Raw genomic sequence first — 19,050 nt, 5'->3', positions numbered from 1 at the left:
CTCAAATGGGTGAATGCCATTCCACCAGGAACGTGAATGAAATTCTGATTTCACCCAACCAAACAATTGGGAATTGGAATGGGCCTTTTTTATTCCTATTCCAGACCTTTATTCCTATTAACAAATGGGCCTTAAATTCAGAACCTGTTCGAGCATTTTGCTTTTTCTAGCAATTGTGAAACACCACTTGAGTGTTTAAAGGTATCTCTATCTTTTAAAAAAAAGTACTGTTGGACCATAATTAAGACAGATTGGCATGTTAATCAAATGTGGTATCTCCATGCCTATTTCCCTTTTATGGATCAGCTGAAAGCAATAAGAAAAAGACATACAAACATGTTGAGAGCACGAGGAACATCTTCCATACTTGTATGTTAAATTCATAAAGAGATATTTAAACGTGCAGCTGGATGCTATGCTCTCCCATGTTCACATGCTTTTTACTTTCAAGAGATCCCATATCTTTCCAACCACTATATCTCTGATTACAAATTTTAATCTTGATGCTTTAGGCTGTGTTTGGTTTGAAGGAAAAAGTAAAGAAACCTGTACAAAGTTTCCATACTTTGCCTTTTCTTTCCTTATTTATTTTTTTCTTCAAACCAAACGCAGCCTAGTGATTAATGTTTCAATGTTATTTTAATAATGGAATTAAATATAACATATATTTTAATAATTCCTTATTTAAAGAATTCTGAAAAAATAAAACAACGACCTAATCTTCACAAGGACTGCTGCAACTGTAAATGTTAATGACGGACTTTCTAATTACAGAAAGAGGAAAGACAGTAGGCAGGGAAGCTGTACAGGCATTCAACTCGCAAAGTTACTCAACTGAAAGCCAATGCATGCCACTACGCAAAACTCTATCTAGGCTTCAATCTTCATAGAAATTAATTTTTACAAACATATGCACCCACCAGCCCTTGGATTATAATTGGGAGCTTCCACGGGGGAGTTGCTTCCCCATTCTCAAATTATTGGAGCCTAGAAGTGATTGAGCATGAATGGACTCAGGTTCAGGTTGAGTCAGGTTCCAGGCTTTGTTCTGTCAAAATTTATGGAGATTGTCGACACATACTGCCACCAATCAGCCGATCATGTCCACAGTATGAACCATTAACAGGTTTTAGGCTTGTCGACACATATTCATATTACCACTTGTCAACAGAAAATGTCCATGCCCCGAGCCCCAACCCATCATTTAAATAAAGCGTGAAGCTAGGAAATAAACGTTGGTTTCAAATCCAAGTAAAATTTATTATATGTTCAAACTTCAAACGAATCAAACCTGAGCTCGAGTCCTGGGCCTCAAAATATCTTCAAGCCCAATGAAGAATGGGCCCATGAACAGGTCTAATTCGTAATAATAGTAAACTTGATCAAACAAACGTACCAACATGCGGATCATGTTACTGTAATGCCACCAAGCTATCTCTCGTAGAGTTTTTTTTTTTTCAATGGTTATCAATTTAAGGTTTCATTTGGTTTTTCATAATTATTGAAAAAAAAGAAGGGATAATTTTTATATTTTAAGATGAAGAGAGAGACGTTCATGGTAGGTAAATGATATAAGAATTTAAAAAGAAAAACAATTGTATTTCTATGTCATTGAAATGATTCTTTTATTTTAGACAGTTTTTTGGAGAAAATGAAAGTATTTTTGGGTCAATTAGGGTTTAAGAGAAAAGGGCGAGGAAAAGAAAAGAAGAAAGGTTTAGGTGGGTATTTTGGTAATTTAACACCACAACACATTTTGGCCGTGTATTGGAAACATCTCCCAATGATGATATCATTGATTCTGGTACTATTATCGGGATATGTTCCTAATATACGGCGGGATGTGCTGTGGGGTGGAGATGTGAACTAGTTTGTGTGGAGCCTTTTTTGAAAAATGAAAACTACACTAAATCCTAAACTAGCACTACAAGACAAAGGAATAAAATATTCAGTTCAGCCGCTTCAGCTGTTACAAATCAACTCCTAATGCCTGTTTTGGGAGGGCTGAAATGCGACAGCTTTTGATTTTCTTAGGTGGGATCTACACGGACGGCCTAAAAGCCTTGTTTGATAGAAAAATCCGGAAATCCCAATCGATGGTCAGTGGGCTGTCAGCTTCAGTGTTTTTATGGTTTGTTAGGAGCACTCCAATGCAATTCAACCAGCTAAACTGAGGGGTCATTTTGCAAGTTTTTTTGAGAAGATCTTCTGTTAATTTTGACACTTAAAAAACATATTGAGTTTTTGCATTAAGATCTGAGCAGTTTGAAACTCATTTGGTTAAAGCACGTCTTTTGGAGTGAAAACAAATAGAAAAAAAAATGCAAAAGTTCCATTTGAAGTTTTTCAAAAATTGTCTATTTTGGGCTTTTTGCATCTTTTCAACATATTGACTTTTAGTGGCTAGATCTATCGCAAACCAAATGGAAAAAGACCGAATTACGGTCTATCAAACTTGTAAATAACTGATAGACCACACGGAATGACGCACCAAATGGGGCTTGAGTCTTCACCCCTTTTGAAAGAGAGCCCCTCCTCCTCCTGTATTATTTTTTGGTCAAACCCAAATAAATTAACAAAAAGTATAAATATAAAGTGCAAATATATACAGAACAATGGAAAATACAAGGTTTTGCACACTATATCTCAAACTGAACTTTGGGCTGTGTTTGATTGCGGTGCAATTTTATTTGTATTAATATAAATGTATGGGACTGCAATTGAAAGAAATGCACATTTTTAGTTAATTTTATTTTGGATTTTACTTTATTCTGCTTCGTGTCGTTATTTATTTACTTCATTTGTAATAGAACCAAACAAAATAAGCTGAGATTTGAAACAAAAAGAGGTAAGGATTTACACTCAAATCATGTGCACTCATAACATTGCAACCAAACACAACCTTAAGGAGACCGATGTCATTATCCACTTGGACCACTTCAGAACTCAGAAGCCGGTCGTCCGCGGGACAACTTATCCATTTCATTATCTAGCTCACCGTTGGCTGAAACATGAAAACATCTTCCAAGGATAATTTCGTAATTTTATCGCGTCGAGACATTCTTGTGCGCTAGGAGCCAATTGTCGTTGGCCACGAGCTGTGACACAGTCACACAGACTTTTCCAGAACAAGCTCAAAGCTTCGGGAGCCTCTGAGAATTGAAACAACCAAAACAAAGAAAATAGAGGAAGAAACTGCGAAAAATATCTGACTCATGAGCTGATCGTGATCGTGTCGTGTTTCTGTCGAACTCCCGCTCGAATTTCTTGAAAATATGTCTGCGTATCGATGGAAGAGCTTCTATGAAGATGAAGATCGACCAGAGAAGCCTCGGAGGTATGGAGTCACGGAGATGAGGGGCCCTCATTACACTCTTTTGAGCCAAAATGTTCTTCAGGTCTCCTTCTCCTTTTAATGGCCATTCCTCTCATCTGCAAAATTTGTTTCTCCTCTTTGCATATCAGCATATGCATATGTTGTTGCTTTCTTTAATTTGATCTTTATCAGATTAATTGTAAGTATTTTGGCAAGTTTAGGTGCCATTTTTTCTTAAGGAGAATATCGAGGAAAGCTAATTTCAGATTTGGGTATTATTTTATTAAGATAAGATAATGGGCGATGCGGTGACCTTCTTATACACTGTTTTCGGTTTCTAAGGAATCTCAATATATGAATGTTTAATTTTCTAAAATAGTATTTGAATGAAATTTCTTTATTGACTAATGAATTATTTTTTTTTCTTGGTGAAAAAATGTTAATGAATTAGTTTGTCGCTGATAAATAAGGCATTGACGTAAATTTATTTGAGCTTCGGATATGATCGTATTTTAACGGTCATGCAACTGGGTTATCGTAATTTGTCAACTGAAGCTTTGTTTTCATCAAAAGCAGTTTCTCTTAGGTGGAACTATATTTTTGTTGAACCGACGAGGCTTTCTTCTTACTAATTACGCACTTCATCTTTCTTTTTAAATTTTACAACGAGTTCTTTTCGATGTGTATGTATTTCATCTTATTGGGAGCATGAAAATGGTGAATGCACTTACTTATCCCGTTTCACTTTTTCATTAGTATTTCTATATTTTGTGCTTATTGAGCGAAATCAAAACGAAGAATTCACATGCCGTATTTTACTTTTAAGTTGTGCTTCAAACTTTTTTTTTTAAACTTTTAAGTTGCCTTTGATGGCTTAATTTTAAACTGATCTATGAAATTCAAGTCCTTGTAAAAGAAAATCGTTGTGTTTTGACCTCTTAATATTTCTCGAATAGATTGATTGAATTTTATTAAATATCTACTGAACATTGTTCAACGGTCTCTGTTTGGTGAAGTCTTTTGTGTTGTGTATGTGGGAGGAGGTGTTCGTACCCTGTAACTTGGGTCAAATCCCATCTTTGCCACCTAAAGACTTATAAAACCTACGTGAAACCCGAGAAAGCAAAGTCCAGCCACATCTTATTTCATCACCCTAGTAATACTAACATCTTCTATATTGTTTTTTGATCAATACTAACATCTTCTATATTCGTTATAGGATATTTTTGAATCCATGGGAGATTTTGTTGATGGATTGAAGTTTGCTGGAGGCTCACACAGTTTGATGCCAAAAGCTTTTATCAAAGAAGTAACTGACATGGCTCACAGACATAATGTATATGTAAGTACAGGAGACTGGGCTGAACATTTGATTCGTGGAGGACCATCTGCTTTCAAACAATATGTGGAGGTAGAGAAAGAGTGGGAATCTTATCCCTATTATTTTATTGGTCGGGGAAAACAACTTCACTTTTTCTAACACATGTTTTCTGCAGGAATGCAAAAATCTGGGGTTTGACACAATTGAGCTAAATGCAGGGTCACTTACCCTTCCTGAAGAAACTCTCTTGAGATTTGTGCGCCTGATTAAAAGTGGTGGATTGAAAGCAAAACCTCAATTTGCAGTGAATTTCAACAAGTCTGACATCCCAGTAGCTGGTGATAGAGCATATGGGGCATATATAGCTCCAGTTCCTCGAACATCTGGTACTCGCTTAGACTTTTGCATGTTCAAACTACTTGTGTCTAGATCTTGCAAACTAGTAAATTTATAAAATAAATAACTTATGTAATATGCCACTTGCAATAGACTATGGGAGCATGAAATATTGCTTTGAGCCTTTAGGAGTACATTGTGTGCTACAAGTTTAAACTTGACTCCCTTGATGTGGTGACGAGATTAGCATAACATTTGTTGTTGCCTAAGAAAGAGATTTTTTTTTTGTTTAATTTTTTTTTTTTTATGGAACTTGGACCTGGGTATGAGTCATATTCTGAGATAGTAGCCCTGGAGAACAATCCCAATTTTCCAAAACATTACTTAAGGACACCTCTTACTGGTAAATAATGTTTCATACAAGTTTAGGATATAGGAGAGTTTGTCAGATCTGTAGAACAAATTGAAGCTATTCAAAGTATGTAGATAATGCAAGTGATGAAGATCAAATGTAGACTAATGTGCTTAGGAATATTCTGAAGTGGCTGAACTGAATGATGTATTATTGTGCCTTCTAGTGAATAAGTTTTTCAGGTGGTTGTAAGATCCTTAGTGGTCGAAACTGAAGTTGAGTTGATGATGTAGGACAGGGTAGGCTACTAGGGGTCATACTAACTTATGATCTAGTGGTGGGATTTGTGGGGTGAATAAGGGGTTGTGGGTGATTAAATAGGAAGAATATGGATGGAGATGGAAAGACAAGTAGACAACTTGCTGTCCACCAAAGAATGAGCAGGACAATAGATGAGAGAGAACGCTTTCTGTTAGGGGTAAACAACGAAGAGACAGATCACTTAGAGGAAGAGAAAAGAGAGTGGGGGTGGAGGGAGGGAGAAAATTTCTAGCAACAACCAGAATTCACTAACCCAAACTTTATTTCATCAAATCAACTCTCGATAAACTCCAATTGCAATGGTTCTATTTATATACTCAACTTATTGACTTGGCTATCCCTTTACATACTCCAATCTGGACCAGGAAGCTGACCCAAAACAACTTGTAATAGTTTTATAACTATGACAAATCCATATAACCACAATGAAAATAAGGACTCTAACTTACCCAGACTTTATTTCATCAAATCAACTCTCGATAAACTCCAATTGCAATGATTCTATTTATATACTCAACTTATTGACTTGGCTATCCCTTTACATACTCCAATCTGGACCAGGAAGCTGACCCAAAACAACTTGTAATAGTTTTATAACTATGACAAATCCATATAACCACAATGAAAATAAGGACTCTAACTCCTAAACAACTCTACATTTTATAACTTAATTTAATAGACATCAGAAATTACTAAAAATAGTAATCTATGAGCTTACTAAAAATAGTAATTACAAGAGTTACTACAAATTGTAAGTCTAGAGTTGCCATTTATTGTAATTTCGAAATAACAGAAAATTCCTGAACAGCTTTAAAAACCCTATTTTAGGAGGCCTATGACTAGAAAAGATATAAAGAACTGGAGCAATGACAATATGCTTTCACCCAAAAAATTCTGAACTTGGCATAGGAATTGATAATTGGTTTGTTTCCCCACGAATTCTTTCCTTTTTTATTCATCTATATCAGTTGATTAACATACCCTCAACTATTTCATTATTTAATTGTTTTACCTACTAAAAGGAAATGCAATAGTTGATTCATTTGAGCCACTTGAGAATATCTCAGTTGTGAGTTGCTCAAATTTCACGAGCTGTTCACCTTTTATTAGGTGTGCACATAATCCATGCCTCAATTAGAATCTGGAATGTAATGAATATTCCACCAGCTTTGACAAAATATGGAACTTTGGGATACTGAAATTAGGTTCATCTGTAATTACTTCTCAATTTGCACTATGACCCTATGTAACCCAATAAAACACCAAGGGACCAAAATGTACCACCATTGTCCTTCATATATGCTTATTTCTTTGAAAAGGCATGGTTGTGACTCCTAGATTTACTCCTCATACATTGGCATTTTTAAAATATCCCTCTGATGTTGTGTATTTACATTGAGGAGAGCCAATGCATCTTCTAGCATGAGGAAGGTGAAGTGTCTTGTTGAGGTAAGACACTTCTAGAAAGAGATGTGGGAGCATGGGTAAACTATGGATAGTAGAAGTGTACTTCAAAAAATTATGAAGCCATCATTAAGGTGGAAGGCTGTAGGCCCTAGTCTGGCGCTTCGTGGCCCTTAGTTTCTGTCATAGCATATCTATGCCTCACTTCTGGTGGAAGGTTCCCGGTTGGGAACAGAAGCTTTCAGGAGTTTAAAATGTGGATGTTCCATCTGTAAGGGAATGATTAGGCTATTGTCTCATGACTTACAGGGAAAGGTTCCTTATAGTCTCTTTTCAATTATTTTTATAAGACCATTTTGTATCATCCACTGGATTCTTGTTGATTGACCATAGGTTATTGGATTTGACTAAGTTCTGAGACAATATTTGATGACACCAGAAGTACACCTCAGCTATGCCTAATAGTTGGGATCCAACCTCTATATTAAGGATGTTGTAATGCTACTAATTGAAAGCAAGTTTATGGGAAGCTGAGGGATATGCAATACACAATTCAGGTTAAGGCCATGGGAAAGGGATATGGATCCTTGGCCGGTAATGGAAGAAAAAGAACCATCTGCAAATCTCACTCTATCCCTTCCTGACAAAAGGCTATAAGACTAGAATAAGTTAGGCTTACCGATCATGTGGTTGGAGGCCCCTGAGTCAATGATCCAAGGGGAATCTGTGGGAGTAACATGGAATGCAGAAGTCATATTACCTGAAGTGGATGCAAATGAAGTGGAGGGAGTACCAGTGACTGAGCTGTCCATTTGCCGCAAGGCCCTACCATAAGATTCCAGGTGCTCTCTGAATGAATTCATTATATCCTCCTTGGGGTCTGACTTATTAGGGTGGTCCCGGGTACTATCGGCAACTTGAGTGTCTTGGGTTACCTCATGTGCTGTGCTCATTTTCTTCAAATGACCTTTACCCTGTTCTTGATTCTTTGCTGCCCACTTAGGTTTCCCGTGGATGTCCCAACAAGTGTCACGTGTATGTCGATAACGCCTACAGTGGGTACAATATAGCTTATCTTTATCATCCGCCTTCTTAGGGTCACTTTTCTTTCCTGTTGAACTATTATTCATTGCAGCCAAGGCAACTTGTTGCTCCCCCTCAGCTGTAACCATCACATTTCACCTGTTTTCTTCAGATTGGACAAGGGAGTATACCTCGTGAACCGTAGGCAACTCTTTGCTTCCTACGATCTGCACCCTCAACGGTTCATATGCAGGGTTCAGTCCCAACAAAAAAGCAAACACCCGTTGCTGAGCGACCAGCTTCCTGTAGGCCTTAGCATCATCATCGTGCTTCCACTCTATGGCCTGATAATGGTCCAACTCCTTCCATATGGAGGTAAGGGCTGAATAGTATGAGGACAAGCTACGGTTTCCCTGTTTACATGTTGAGGATTCAGCTTGCAACTAGTAAACCTTGGCGTAATGCCTTTGCTCAAAATAGGTAGTTCTGGCCTGTTCCCAGATCTCACTGGCGGTGTCTGCCCACATAAAATTCTTTTTCACATCAGGTTCCATGGCTGCGAGGAGCCAAGACATCACCATACTGTTTTCTTGGTCCCACCTATCGTGTTCAGCCGTCTCACCCTTGGGTTCTTTCACCCTTCCATTGATGTAACCAACTTTACCCCTTGCCGTTACATAGAGTTTTACACTCTTAGCCCACTCCAGGTAGTTCAGACCGTTTAAAGGGGTAATTGGCATGGGAAAAACCATGTTTTCACCTTCCATACCCGCTGTGCTGTGGGTTGGTTTAGCCCCCGACGAAGGTAATTCATGACTTGCCATTGAATACTACTGAAAACCAGTCCAAATATCACCCAACAACACAGCCGCCACAATCAGAATGTGAACAACTCAGGGTTTTGTTATGGACGCATTCGTGGGGAAGAAGTACCGCCGCCGGCAGCAGCAGTAACGTGGGACCCTCATCAGATTATCTAGCTAGCCACAGTTCATCTTACCTTATCCTTATCTTATCTGCTTTCTTACTCTTATCTTATTTGTACCAATAAGGATTAGTATAGAGTCTGATTTATCTTAGGGAGTTTTATCCTTCTTGAGTTAGGGAGTCTTATCTAGGAGTCTTATCTATCTTATCTGTAAGCAGTTTAGTTAGTCTTATCTAGGAGTCTTATCTATCTTATCTGTAAGCAGTTTAGTTATCAAGGAGTCTTCCTACAAGGAGGACTCTTACCTCTTGTAATCTCCTATTTAAGGAGCTGAAATTATTGAATAAAGATATCAAATTTCCAGTCAAGAAAGAGAGTAAAAGGAGAGTTCGGTGATCTCTCGGACAAATCACCCTCTAGGATGCCAAGATAGGTTCAGCTAGGAAGGGGAGGAACAAGGGAAAACAGGAGCTTTTCCCCGTGGACCGACCCATGACGAGATCCTATTCCCGGGCCCATAACAGGTTTACTCCTAGAATGTGAGCGAAAGAACACTAAATATTGCTGAGAACACAGGGAATACTGCTAAGAACAAGGGGTTCAGTCAACACAACGTCCAAACAGAACAATAAATCAGTCCGGTAATCGGTTCAGCACCACCAATACAGTCATTACAATCAGTCTGACTGTAGTTCACACACTCTAACCATCCAACATCCAAACAAATAACTATATAATCAAGGCATGAGCCCTACGCACCATTGGGCAAAGAAGGCTGAGACAAACTGAAACAAAAAACACACCTGTTCAGCACTTGTACGAAGGTGCTAATCTGAACTTGACTTCACAGCATCGAACAGAGGAGTCTGCACCAGCATCACCCTTCTCCGACTAGGGTTTTCTTGCTATTACGGCCAGGAAAAAGAGATCACAAAAAACTGCTAGGGTTTCCCAAAAAACTGCCGCCAAACACTGCTAGGGTTTCTGCAGAAACAGCCGCCAGACACCTGCTAGGGTTTCTGCAGAAACAGCCACGTCCAAACACTTAAGAACTGGGCAGGAGGGATCGTAGGTCTTTTTCAACCCAGAGAACCTGCTCTGATACTGTGTGGTGATTCGTGGGGATTGGGAGAGAGAGAGAAAGAGAGAGAGAGGAAGAGAGAGGTATGGTTGAGAGAGAAAAAGCATCTACTGGCAGCCGCCAGTTTTCTATTTATATTAACTTCATAAAAGAGTCTGAAATTACAAGTATGCCCCTGGCGGCATATCCTAGAATCAAAATAATGAGAAAAAAGAAAGAAGAAAAAACAAGTAACTGTAACTGTAACTGTAACTGTAACAGCAGCTATTAAGTAAGCCTTACAACAAAGGAAAAGGAAGGAAGTAGACATGGCAAGGGATTTTCAGAGTCTCAAGAGACCAGAAATTAGAAAGAGAACAATCTGAAAGACCAAACCTTAAGTTAATGGTTCTTATGGTCTAATAAATTTCTTTATTGAAATGACATTTGATTCTCTGAAATTAATAAGAATGCTTACTTGTATGGTCAATGCTGACAAGGCTGATATTATTAACTTAATGCTATGGCTGCTTTCAGTTTCTATTCAGCTTAAGTAAAGCCAGACATTTAAGTTTTTGTTTGTAGGTAGATAATCATTTCCCTTCTCTTCTTCCTCTATCTCTTTGAACTTTTCTTACATGAGACCCCTTTTGGTTCATAGTGTAGTACATGCTAGGTTGATGTAAAAATAAAAAAAATACTCTGCAAGACAAAATTTAGGGTTAAAACTCCAATATTGATGAATAAATTTGATTCAAGGCAACTCAACAAGTAAGCTTTCTACTATCTGATTTCTGGACATTACTTAAAACTTGATGTGAAATTTAGTTTTCTGGAAAAATTTCAAGAGAAAGTAACTGGGTTAGGAATGGAATACAAGAACTGAGAATTGGTGTTTTCAACTAACCAAATAAATCTTAAAGGAGAGAAAATTTAGATCCTGGGATAAACCCCTGGGGATTACACTGGAATCAAGTTGTCACTATACATTACATCCATGTGTGCTCCTAACTTAGCTAAACATCTGCAATTGAGTTTAGTTTCCTCGGAATCCAAATCAGATTAGCACTCAGCAGATTCAGAGATTCTCTCGCTTCTGTCAAGAAATGACTTAGTCTCCAAGGACCTCCTTCTTTTTCTCTTAACCATTTGATAGTATTTTCTGTATCTCCTGCTATGGTTAACTTTTGAATGCTCAGGCTTTTCACTATTCTGATTCCCATGAGTGCTGCCAACACTTCCGCCTTGGTAGAATCAGTGACACCTATTGGACCACTAAAAGTCCACACAGTAATATCTCTTTCATCTCTTACTATGCCTCCTATGCCAGCTGCTCCTGGGTTGCCTGATGAGCTCCCATCAAAGTTTAGATTTGTCCCTCCCTCCCTTCTTGCTAACACATGGGGAACAGCAGGGGGGAGATCGGCTGGGAGAAGAGAACCTGAGCACTTCTGTTGAGATGATTTACTGAGACTCCTTTGAACATATCAGAATTAGTATCCCAAAGATTACAGCGTAGAATAATTTGAGAGACTAACTTCTCATGAGATTTTGTCTTGTTTTCAAATATGTGATTATTTCTTTCTTCCCAAACTCCCCACAACACAGCATGTAGGATTGTTTGCCAATAGACTTTGCCTCTTTTGCTAAGACCTCTATCATGCTACTGTTGAATGAAATCCTGGATGCTTTCAGGGGCAACCCAACTATCCCTGCCATCTTCAGGAAGTGGTGCCAAATTTTCTTTGTCTCATTGCAGTGGAGTAAGTGATTAGTTGATTCTCCTGCACTCAAGCATAATGTGCAGACATGGGGAGAAATGAAAAGTCTTCCAAAGCTTTTCTTTTGGAGAAGGTCACAAGTGTTGATCCTTTGCAAGCTGGCTTCCCACACAAAGAAGCAAACTCTTGTGGGGATGTGGCTATTCCATACTTTCTTGAACGGGAAGGGGGAGGTCTGAACACCTGTAGTCAAAACCTTGTAGAATGACTTGGAAGAGAATTTGCCTATTGGGTGAGGGGACCAAATCGTAGAGTCTTGGGAACTGGGTGAGATGTAAACCTCCTTTAAAGTGTGGAGTAGGTCTGCTACTTCAGTGATCTCTGGTTCTCTTAGGGGTCTTCTAAGGCTTAGGTTCAGGGTGTTTTCAGAGGAAGAGGCAGGAATGCAAGCAGAAATGGTTGCATCTTGATCTTGTGTTAGATTAAAGAGTCTTGGGTAAGACTCAGCTAGGGTAGAGTGGCCCCACCAGAGGTCTTTCCAGAATTTAATCTTACTACCATTACCTACTTTGGAGATTGCTATCCCAACCGTTGGAGCTTGTCCTGTACTTGCTAGAGATGATAACTTCCCATAGAGAGTTTGATTCTTTGGGGAATCTCCAAAGACACTTCCCCGAAAGGGAAGTATTCTTCTCCTTGAGATGGCCAATACCCAATCCACCTTCCTCCTTAGCTTTGCATACTTGCTCCCAAATTACTAAGTGACTTCTTTTTTCCCCATCACCTTCCAAAAAGAAGTTTCTTTGAAGTTTCTCAATCTTAGATCTGACTTCCCTTGGAATTTGGAAGACCGACAAATAATAGATTGGCAGATTTGCAAGAGAGGCCTTTAAGAGCGTGAATCTGCCCCCTTTTGATAAATAGCAGCTCTTCCAAGTTGCTAGTTTCTTCTCGCATTTTTCCAACACTGGCCCCCAAAAGCTGATATTTTTCAGGTTCCCTCCTAGTGGCATCCCCAAGTAGAGGATTGGCAAGGACTCCACTTTGCATCCCAGAACGGCTTTAAAAGATTCCAACAGACCTGCTTCTACCGAATTTATTGCCACAACACTACTTTTGGAGAAGTTGACCATCAAACCAATTACCCACTCAAAACAATTAATCACCCTCTTAACATTGGTTATGTTGTCTAGAGATGCTTCCAAAAATAAGATAATGTCATCTGCGACTGTAGATGTGAGACATGGAGAACATCTCTTCCCACTTCAAAACCTTTTACCAAGTTTAACCTTTTAGCTTTGTTGAATGGCTGGTTGAATATATCCATCACCAAAGTGAAGACAAAGGGGGATAGAGGACAACCTTGTCTCAGACCATGACTTGCCTTGAAGTAGCCTTTTGGTTCTACCCCCCCCCCCCCCCAAAGTCTATAACCTTTAAAATTTGGTGAATACACTCCTAATCCACCTTGTCGCAGGCTTTTTCAAGATCTAGTTTAACTATGACCCCTGGCTTTCCATTTACTTTTCTGTCTTCTACACATTCGTTTGCTATATAACCTATAAGAATGCTATCCACTATTTGCCTTCCTTTCACAAACACAAACTGGTTTGAGGAGATTAGGTCTCCTAGGACTTCTTTTAGTGTTCTTGATAGCACCTTGGCTAAAATCTTGTAAAATCTCCCTACTAGGCTAACCGGTCTGAATCCTTTACTTCCAAGGGTCCCCCTTTCTTTGGAATGAGACAAATGAAATTGGAATTCAATCCTTTGTTCCCAATGGCCGAGGAATTGAAGTCCCTGAAAACCTCCAAGAGATCTTCTTTTGCAATATCCCAACACAGCTGAAAATAGAACATTGGGAATCCATTTGGACCTGGTGCCCTATCTCCATCCATTAGAAATACTGCCTCTTTGATTTCTTGCTCTTCAAACTCTCTTTCAAGCCAGATTTTCTTCTCTTCTGATAATTCTTGCCCTTCCCACCTGTCCAGAGAGTACTGATTAGAGAATTCTTTAGTGTAAAGATTCTTGAAGTAAGAGAGAAAGGCCTCAGTAATTTCCTCTGAATCCTCCACTTCCATATGGCCTACTTCGAGTTTGGAGATGAGATTTTTCCTGTGTCTTCCTGAAGCATAAGAGTGAAAGAATCTGGAGTTATTGTCTCCTTTTACCACTTCACCCGTGATCTTTGTCTCCAGTAAATTTCTTCCCTTCTAATCAGTTTTTCCCACAGAGTTCTCAGGTCAGCTCTTCTCCTTCTATCTGTTTCATATAAGTTGCAGTTTTGATCTCTGAGGTCCAGCTCTTCTAGTTCCCCAAGAATTTTACCCTTCTCTTCTTCAAAGGCCTTAAACTCCTCTTTCCCCCAAGCTTTTAGATTGCTTTTTAAGAACTTCAATTACTGTAGCAGTCTGAAGCCAGCCCAGCCCTCCACTTTACATTCCTCCCACCAAGAAGCCACCTTCTTGCTGGAGTCCTTATGAGTGGTCCACCTCTTTTCCAATCTCAAGGGAGCCTTGCGATTTAAACTCAGATCTGTTTCTAAGGCAATTGGCCAGTGATCTGAGGTGCAGCGAGGGCGGAGTTCTTGAATCAGGCTAAGGAACTTCTCTACCCATTCTGAAGAGACTAGAAATCTGTCAAGTCTGCAACTTATCGCGTTTTCTTGCAGATTTGACCAAGTGAGTCTCCCGTTGTTTAGGGGGAGATTATACAAGTTGTGTCTATTTACGAAGCTTGAGAACTTCCTCATGCTTCTTGTTGGAGATCTGCCATTGGAGTGCTCATTACTGAACCTTATGACATTGAAGTCACCACCTATGCACCATGGGTATCATGGAATTTGTGTACTGAATAGGAATTTGGCCCGTAAACTTCAGTCAATATCCAGTTAAAGCCATCTTTCTTATTAGTGAACAAGACAGAAATAGAAAAATCCCCTTTGTCTATTTCTATACCTGAGACTTCATTCCAAGCAAGAATAATTCCTCCTGACGAACCTGTTGCGGGTACCACCACCCATTTTTTTCCTCTGATTCTCCAGATTGCGTTGATCAGTTTTCTATCAACTACTTCTTTTTTAGATTCTTGTAAAATAATGATATCTGGGTTGTCTCTTCTTAAAGTCTCTTTCACTAGACACCTTTTCAGCTGCCCTCCCAATCCCCTGACGTTCCAACATAGAATCTTCACTGGGCCTCTCTTGTTGAATTTCCCTTAGCCACCCTATTAGCTGCTGACCTGTTATCCGTCAACCCCCACTGTGCGTTTCAATTCCCACTTGGACCCTCTTCTATCACTTCCTCCCTGATCTTTCCTTCTCATCTTACTGTCTTCCTTCGCTGCTTTCTGATTTTCTGCTTCTTTCTCTCTTCTTTTGAGACCGAGAAGTTTGGCCATCTCCTCTGTACCACTTTCCAAACAGCCTTCCCTTTTGTTACTGTTCTGAATTTATTCATTTGCCTTCCTTGCCGCGGAGTCTGGGCGATGACTATCAATCTGTTGTGGTTGGGATAGCTCTCTATTCAAACCTGGAAGACAAGAGGAAACATGGTTGCTTCTTTGAGAAAGAGATAAAGGAGCCGAAACAGAACTAACAAACAAAGAGGGGGGAGAGGAAACTCTTGTATGTGGTTGAAGGCTGTAGGGAGTGTTGGGAAGGTTTGGAGGCGAATCCCGTCCTTGCCTTCTAGCAAGGCCTTCTGAGTCTACATCTCCGTATTCTGGATCAACCAGAGACCTTTGTTCAAGCAATTTTACACTTCCTCAACTTTCCTTCCCCAAAAACAAAGATTTTGCCCTTGTGAAAGCAACCTCTCGCAGATCCGGTTCAGTCTCTGTTGCGTAGGAGCTTACGTCTTCCCCAGAGTCTTCGTCTTCATACAGAGAAGAGTAACTTGACCTTAACGAAGAAGTGGGAGATCTGTTTACATTCCTTTTCTGACCTCCTGAGCTGGGAGGGGTGATTGGTATCTCTTGGCCTTCAAAGGAAGGGGTTTCTGGTGGGCTTGGAAAAAGGGAGTCAGCCTTCTCTGAAGGGAGTTGGGCCTTTAAATTAACTCGGCCCAACTCTTTACAGAAAATTGGGTTCAGTTTCGGGTCGGGTTTGAGCTCTGAGACCTTAGGATCCACTGTGCCCTAACAGTCCCCTGTTTTGCTAAGGTACCTGATAATCCATTAGCTGATCTTTTTGTCCACTTGAAGCAAGCACCAATCTCCCTTGTTAAGCTGACAAACTCCTTCATCAATTGTCTATGTATCCATGCACCCAAACTACCTGACTGCAGCCATCCTATTTACCAAGTTCAAATGCCCTTCTATTTCTATTTGTTGTAGTCCAAACTGCTTTGCGTATCTTACACCTTGCAGTAATACCATGATTTCCACTCAAAGAGTCACCCACTCCTATTGGCCCCGAGAACAATGCTAAAATTCTGCCTTCACCATCTCTGACAACACGCCCTATACTTGAGGGTCCCGGGTTGCCTATAGAACTGCCATCGAAGTTCAGCTTTACTCTGTTTTATATTGGTGGGGACCAAATTTCCTGTATCACAGGTTTAAGAGAGCTTGTGCTTGCCACAACACCCCAACTCCTATAAATATCTTCAGCTGAGAAGTCTTTAATTTAAATATATCAATTGTTTTCAGGCAGTGGAAATTTTTTAGTCACTTCTACAATTTCCTTTTTGGATCTAGCCATGCTTTTAAAAATCCTGTTGTTTCTTTCTTCCCAAATTGGCCAAAGCACTGCTACTCTTGTAGCCATCCACAATTCTTTCCCGCTTCTTCAGTTGCTTGAAAAAATTTGGGTCAAAGAGGCCTATCACATCCAAGGGAGGGGTCCACCTACAACCAAAGAGAGAAGAGAACCAAGACCAAAGAAAGGACGCAAACGGACAGGAAATCAATAGATGTGTGATCATCTCACCAGCTCCTAAGAAGAGACTACAAACATGGTGTGAAAGGCATAGATGTGGCCTTTTTCTGTGGCAAATCCAAGGATTTTGATAAAGAAAGAAAATAGAATTTAAGTGGCTATAAAAAGGATAACGTTTTTTCTTCATAACGTGGAAATGTATAATCTGCAAAGGGGTTGATATTACATCTTTCTCATTTGTTAAACAAGTTCAATTCCCGTTTGCATGAAACAATTATCTCCATGCTTTTGGTGATTATGTAGAAGACTTCAACAACAATGAAGTAGTGATGTCTGTAATAAATTTGTGTGCCATCCATGTTTCAGCCACAACTTCCTCCAATTGTGTGATATTGGGGGAATTGGATGGCTAATTGAAATGACTATTATATGGTGCCAAATTAAAGCATTTGGACATGTTTTGACATAGGAAAACTATGGCCACAAATAAAATGACTTGTTTCTGTCTTCTTAGTTTCCTTCTTTTATCTTTTCCATGCATCTCGTATAGGGGTCTTTTTTTAATTTTGCAATATTTCTCTTTATTCTGCAATTACCATTATCTTGATAAACCATGTATGTAATTAATGCTTCAGCATGATTTTAAAAAATGCCTACTAGGTCAGTAATGATGTTCAAGGTTCAAAGTATCAATATGTATTACACTGTATTGTGCATATTGTGTTGGTGTCGAAGGTCACCAAAATGATAATTAATGAGAGTTAGGGGGCTTGAACGGTTTCTGATGTTAATAGCCATCCTAATGTGTCAGAATGTAAATATCAAACTGAAAAAAAAAAAAAATAGAGAAATGGTCATAGGAAACTGACAATACAGAATTTTTGCGTCTTGCGAGTATCCATATTTTAGACCTTGTTGGTTTTCATGTTGGTCCTAGCTATTACCGGTCTTGGGAGGTGTCAACTTGTATGGACCTAACCTTTGCCATTTTCATGCACGCCAATTTCAGATTTGAACCCACACTGTCATGCTTGACATCCTGAGATTTTACCACTGAACTATGCATTGACCTTTTTGGTAGCCTCTGATTTAAAAATAAATAAAATAAAATTTATCCACCATACATTTTATATGCTTACTTTGCTAGTCACCATTATTTTGATTTACAGAAATTGTTGAGGATGTAGACTTGCTGATCAGAAGGGCTGAGAGATGCTTGGAAGCCGGAGCAGACATGATCATGATTGATGCTGATGATGTATGCAGATATGCCGATTCATTCCGTACAGACATTATTGCAAAGATAATTGGTCGCCTAGGACTTGAAAAGACCATGTTTGAAGCATCAAATCCCAAAACCTCTGAGTGGTTTGTCCAACAATATGGACCAAGGGTACCAAGCTTGCTTATTTGGCATTTCTTATTCTTAATGGTTTTACCTAAGTCATGGATTGCACCAATACAAAACATTAATTATTTATCTGGCTGCATTTTCAGGTGAACCTCTTTGTTGATCATTCTCAAGTAATGGGTCTGGAGTGCATAAGAGGCCGCAACTTGGGTAAAAACCACATGTCTGTTCTAGGGCCATCTTATCTTCTGTTGTAAAACGGTGCCATTTCCATAGATTCCAATCACTTGTTGAATTGTTTTGGCTGTCTTTGTGTCTGGTGTTTGTTAAGGACTTCAAACGATGTTGTATGTTTGTTTGTGAATGATGCATACTAGTCCTGTTATGTTTTTATGTACATCATATTAATAATTTATGTTCTCTAAGTTATATAATAGGAATATACCTTTTTGCCCGTAGCTATATTTCTTGTAGTGACCTTTTGGTATATAGCTACTATAGGTTTTTTTGACCTAATAGTAGTTCACCTTTTGGTTTATTGTATATATATATATATACAATATTTATTCTTGTTTTTTTTTATTTTTTTTTATTTTTTAATTTCACTATTTATCCATTAAACCAATAAGCAAATAACATATGCCTAACTATTTCTAACAATCATAAAGAAAGAGGGATTTATTTTTCTAATGTTTAGCCAAGTGGCATCACCTTCCTCCACTTTCTCCTAAATTCTCTCTAATTCCTATTTATCTCCTAAATTATCTCTAACTCCTATTTATATCTTGAATTATCTCTAATGTAGAGAGATACCCTTCTAAACCATCTCTAATTCCTATTTACCCTCTCCCACACATTTTATCTATATCTATTTTAAAGAAAGTTTTAATTAAAAAAATTCAGAATTATTTAAATATTATAATGAAATTATATACTAACTTTAAAATATTTATTCAAAACAAAAAAAATTAATTATAATAGACTTAATAATATTCATATTATTAATAATCATATATTCTTATAAAATTCATCTTC

General features: G+C 38.7%; 1 protein-coding gene across 2 annotated transcripts; it reads left to right on the top strand.

Annotated features, from left to right (window-relative positions):
• Positions 1-3,087: 3,087 nt before the first annotated feature.
• Positions 3,088-18,477, top strand: HSA32 (Aldolase-type TIM barrel family protein). Of its 2 annotated transcripts, none has more exons than XM_010242726.3 (5): positions 3,088-3,398; positions 4,536-4,727; positions 4,813-5,023; positions 17,834-18,057; positions 18,162-18,477. In XM_010242726.3, exons 1-5 carry the CDS (start codon positions 3,276-3,278, stop codon positions 18,270-18,272), a joined length of 861 nt encoding a protein of 286 aa, XP_010241028.1. In that variant the 5' UTR covers positions 3,088-3,275; the 3' UTR covers positions 18,273-18,477. The 2 variants fall into 2 exon arrangements, with proteins under 2 accessions (XP_010241028.1, XP_088750603.1); XM_088894477.1 differs by having other exon boundaries at positions 3,094-3,398; positions 17,852-18,057.
• Positions 18,478-19,050: the final 573 nt, after the last annotated feature.

This window comes from Nelumbo nucifera, chromosome 1 (assembly GCF_055504915.1).
Source record: "Nelumbo nucifera cultivar China Antique chromosome 1, China Antique-T2T, whole genome shotgun sequence".
Classification (NCBI taxonomy): domain Eukaryota; kingdom Viridiplantae; phylum Streptophyta; class Magnoliopsida; order Proteales; family Nelumbonaceae; genus Nelumbo; species Nelumbo nucifera.
This window is presented reverse-complemented; position numbering and strand designations above follow the sequence as displayed.

Excerpts from the sequence above, each read along its gene's own strand:
- HSA32 (XM_010242726.3), top strand. The coding sequence starts at position 3,276 with ATGTCTGCGTATCGATGGAAGAGCTTCTATGAAGATGAAGATCGACCA. Across the intron at positions 4,728-4,812 it reads CTTTCAAACAATATGTGGAG|GAATGCAAAAATCTGGGGTT; the intron begins GTAGAGAAAGAG and ends TGTTTTCTGCAG. Across the intron at positions 18,058-18,161 it reads TCCAACAATATGGACCAAGG|GTGAACCTCTTTGTTGATCA; the intron begins GTACCAAGCTTG and ends CTGCATTTTCAG.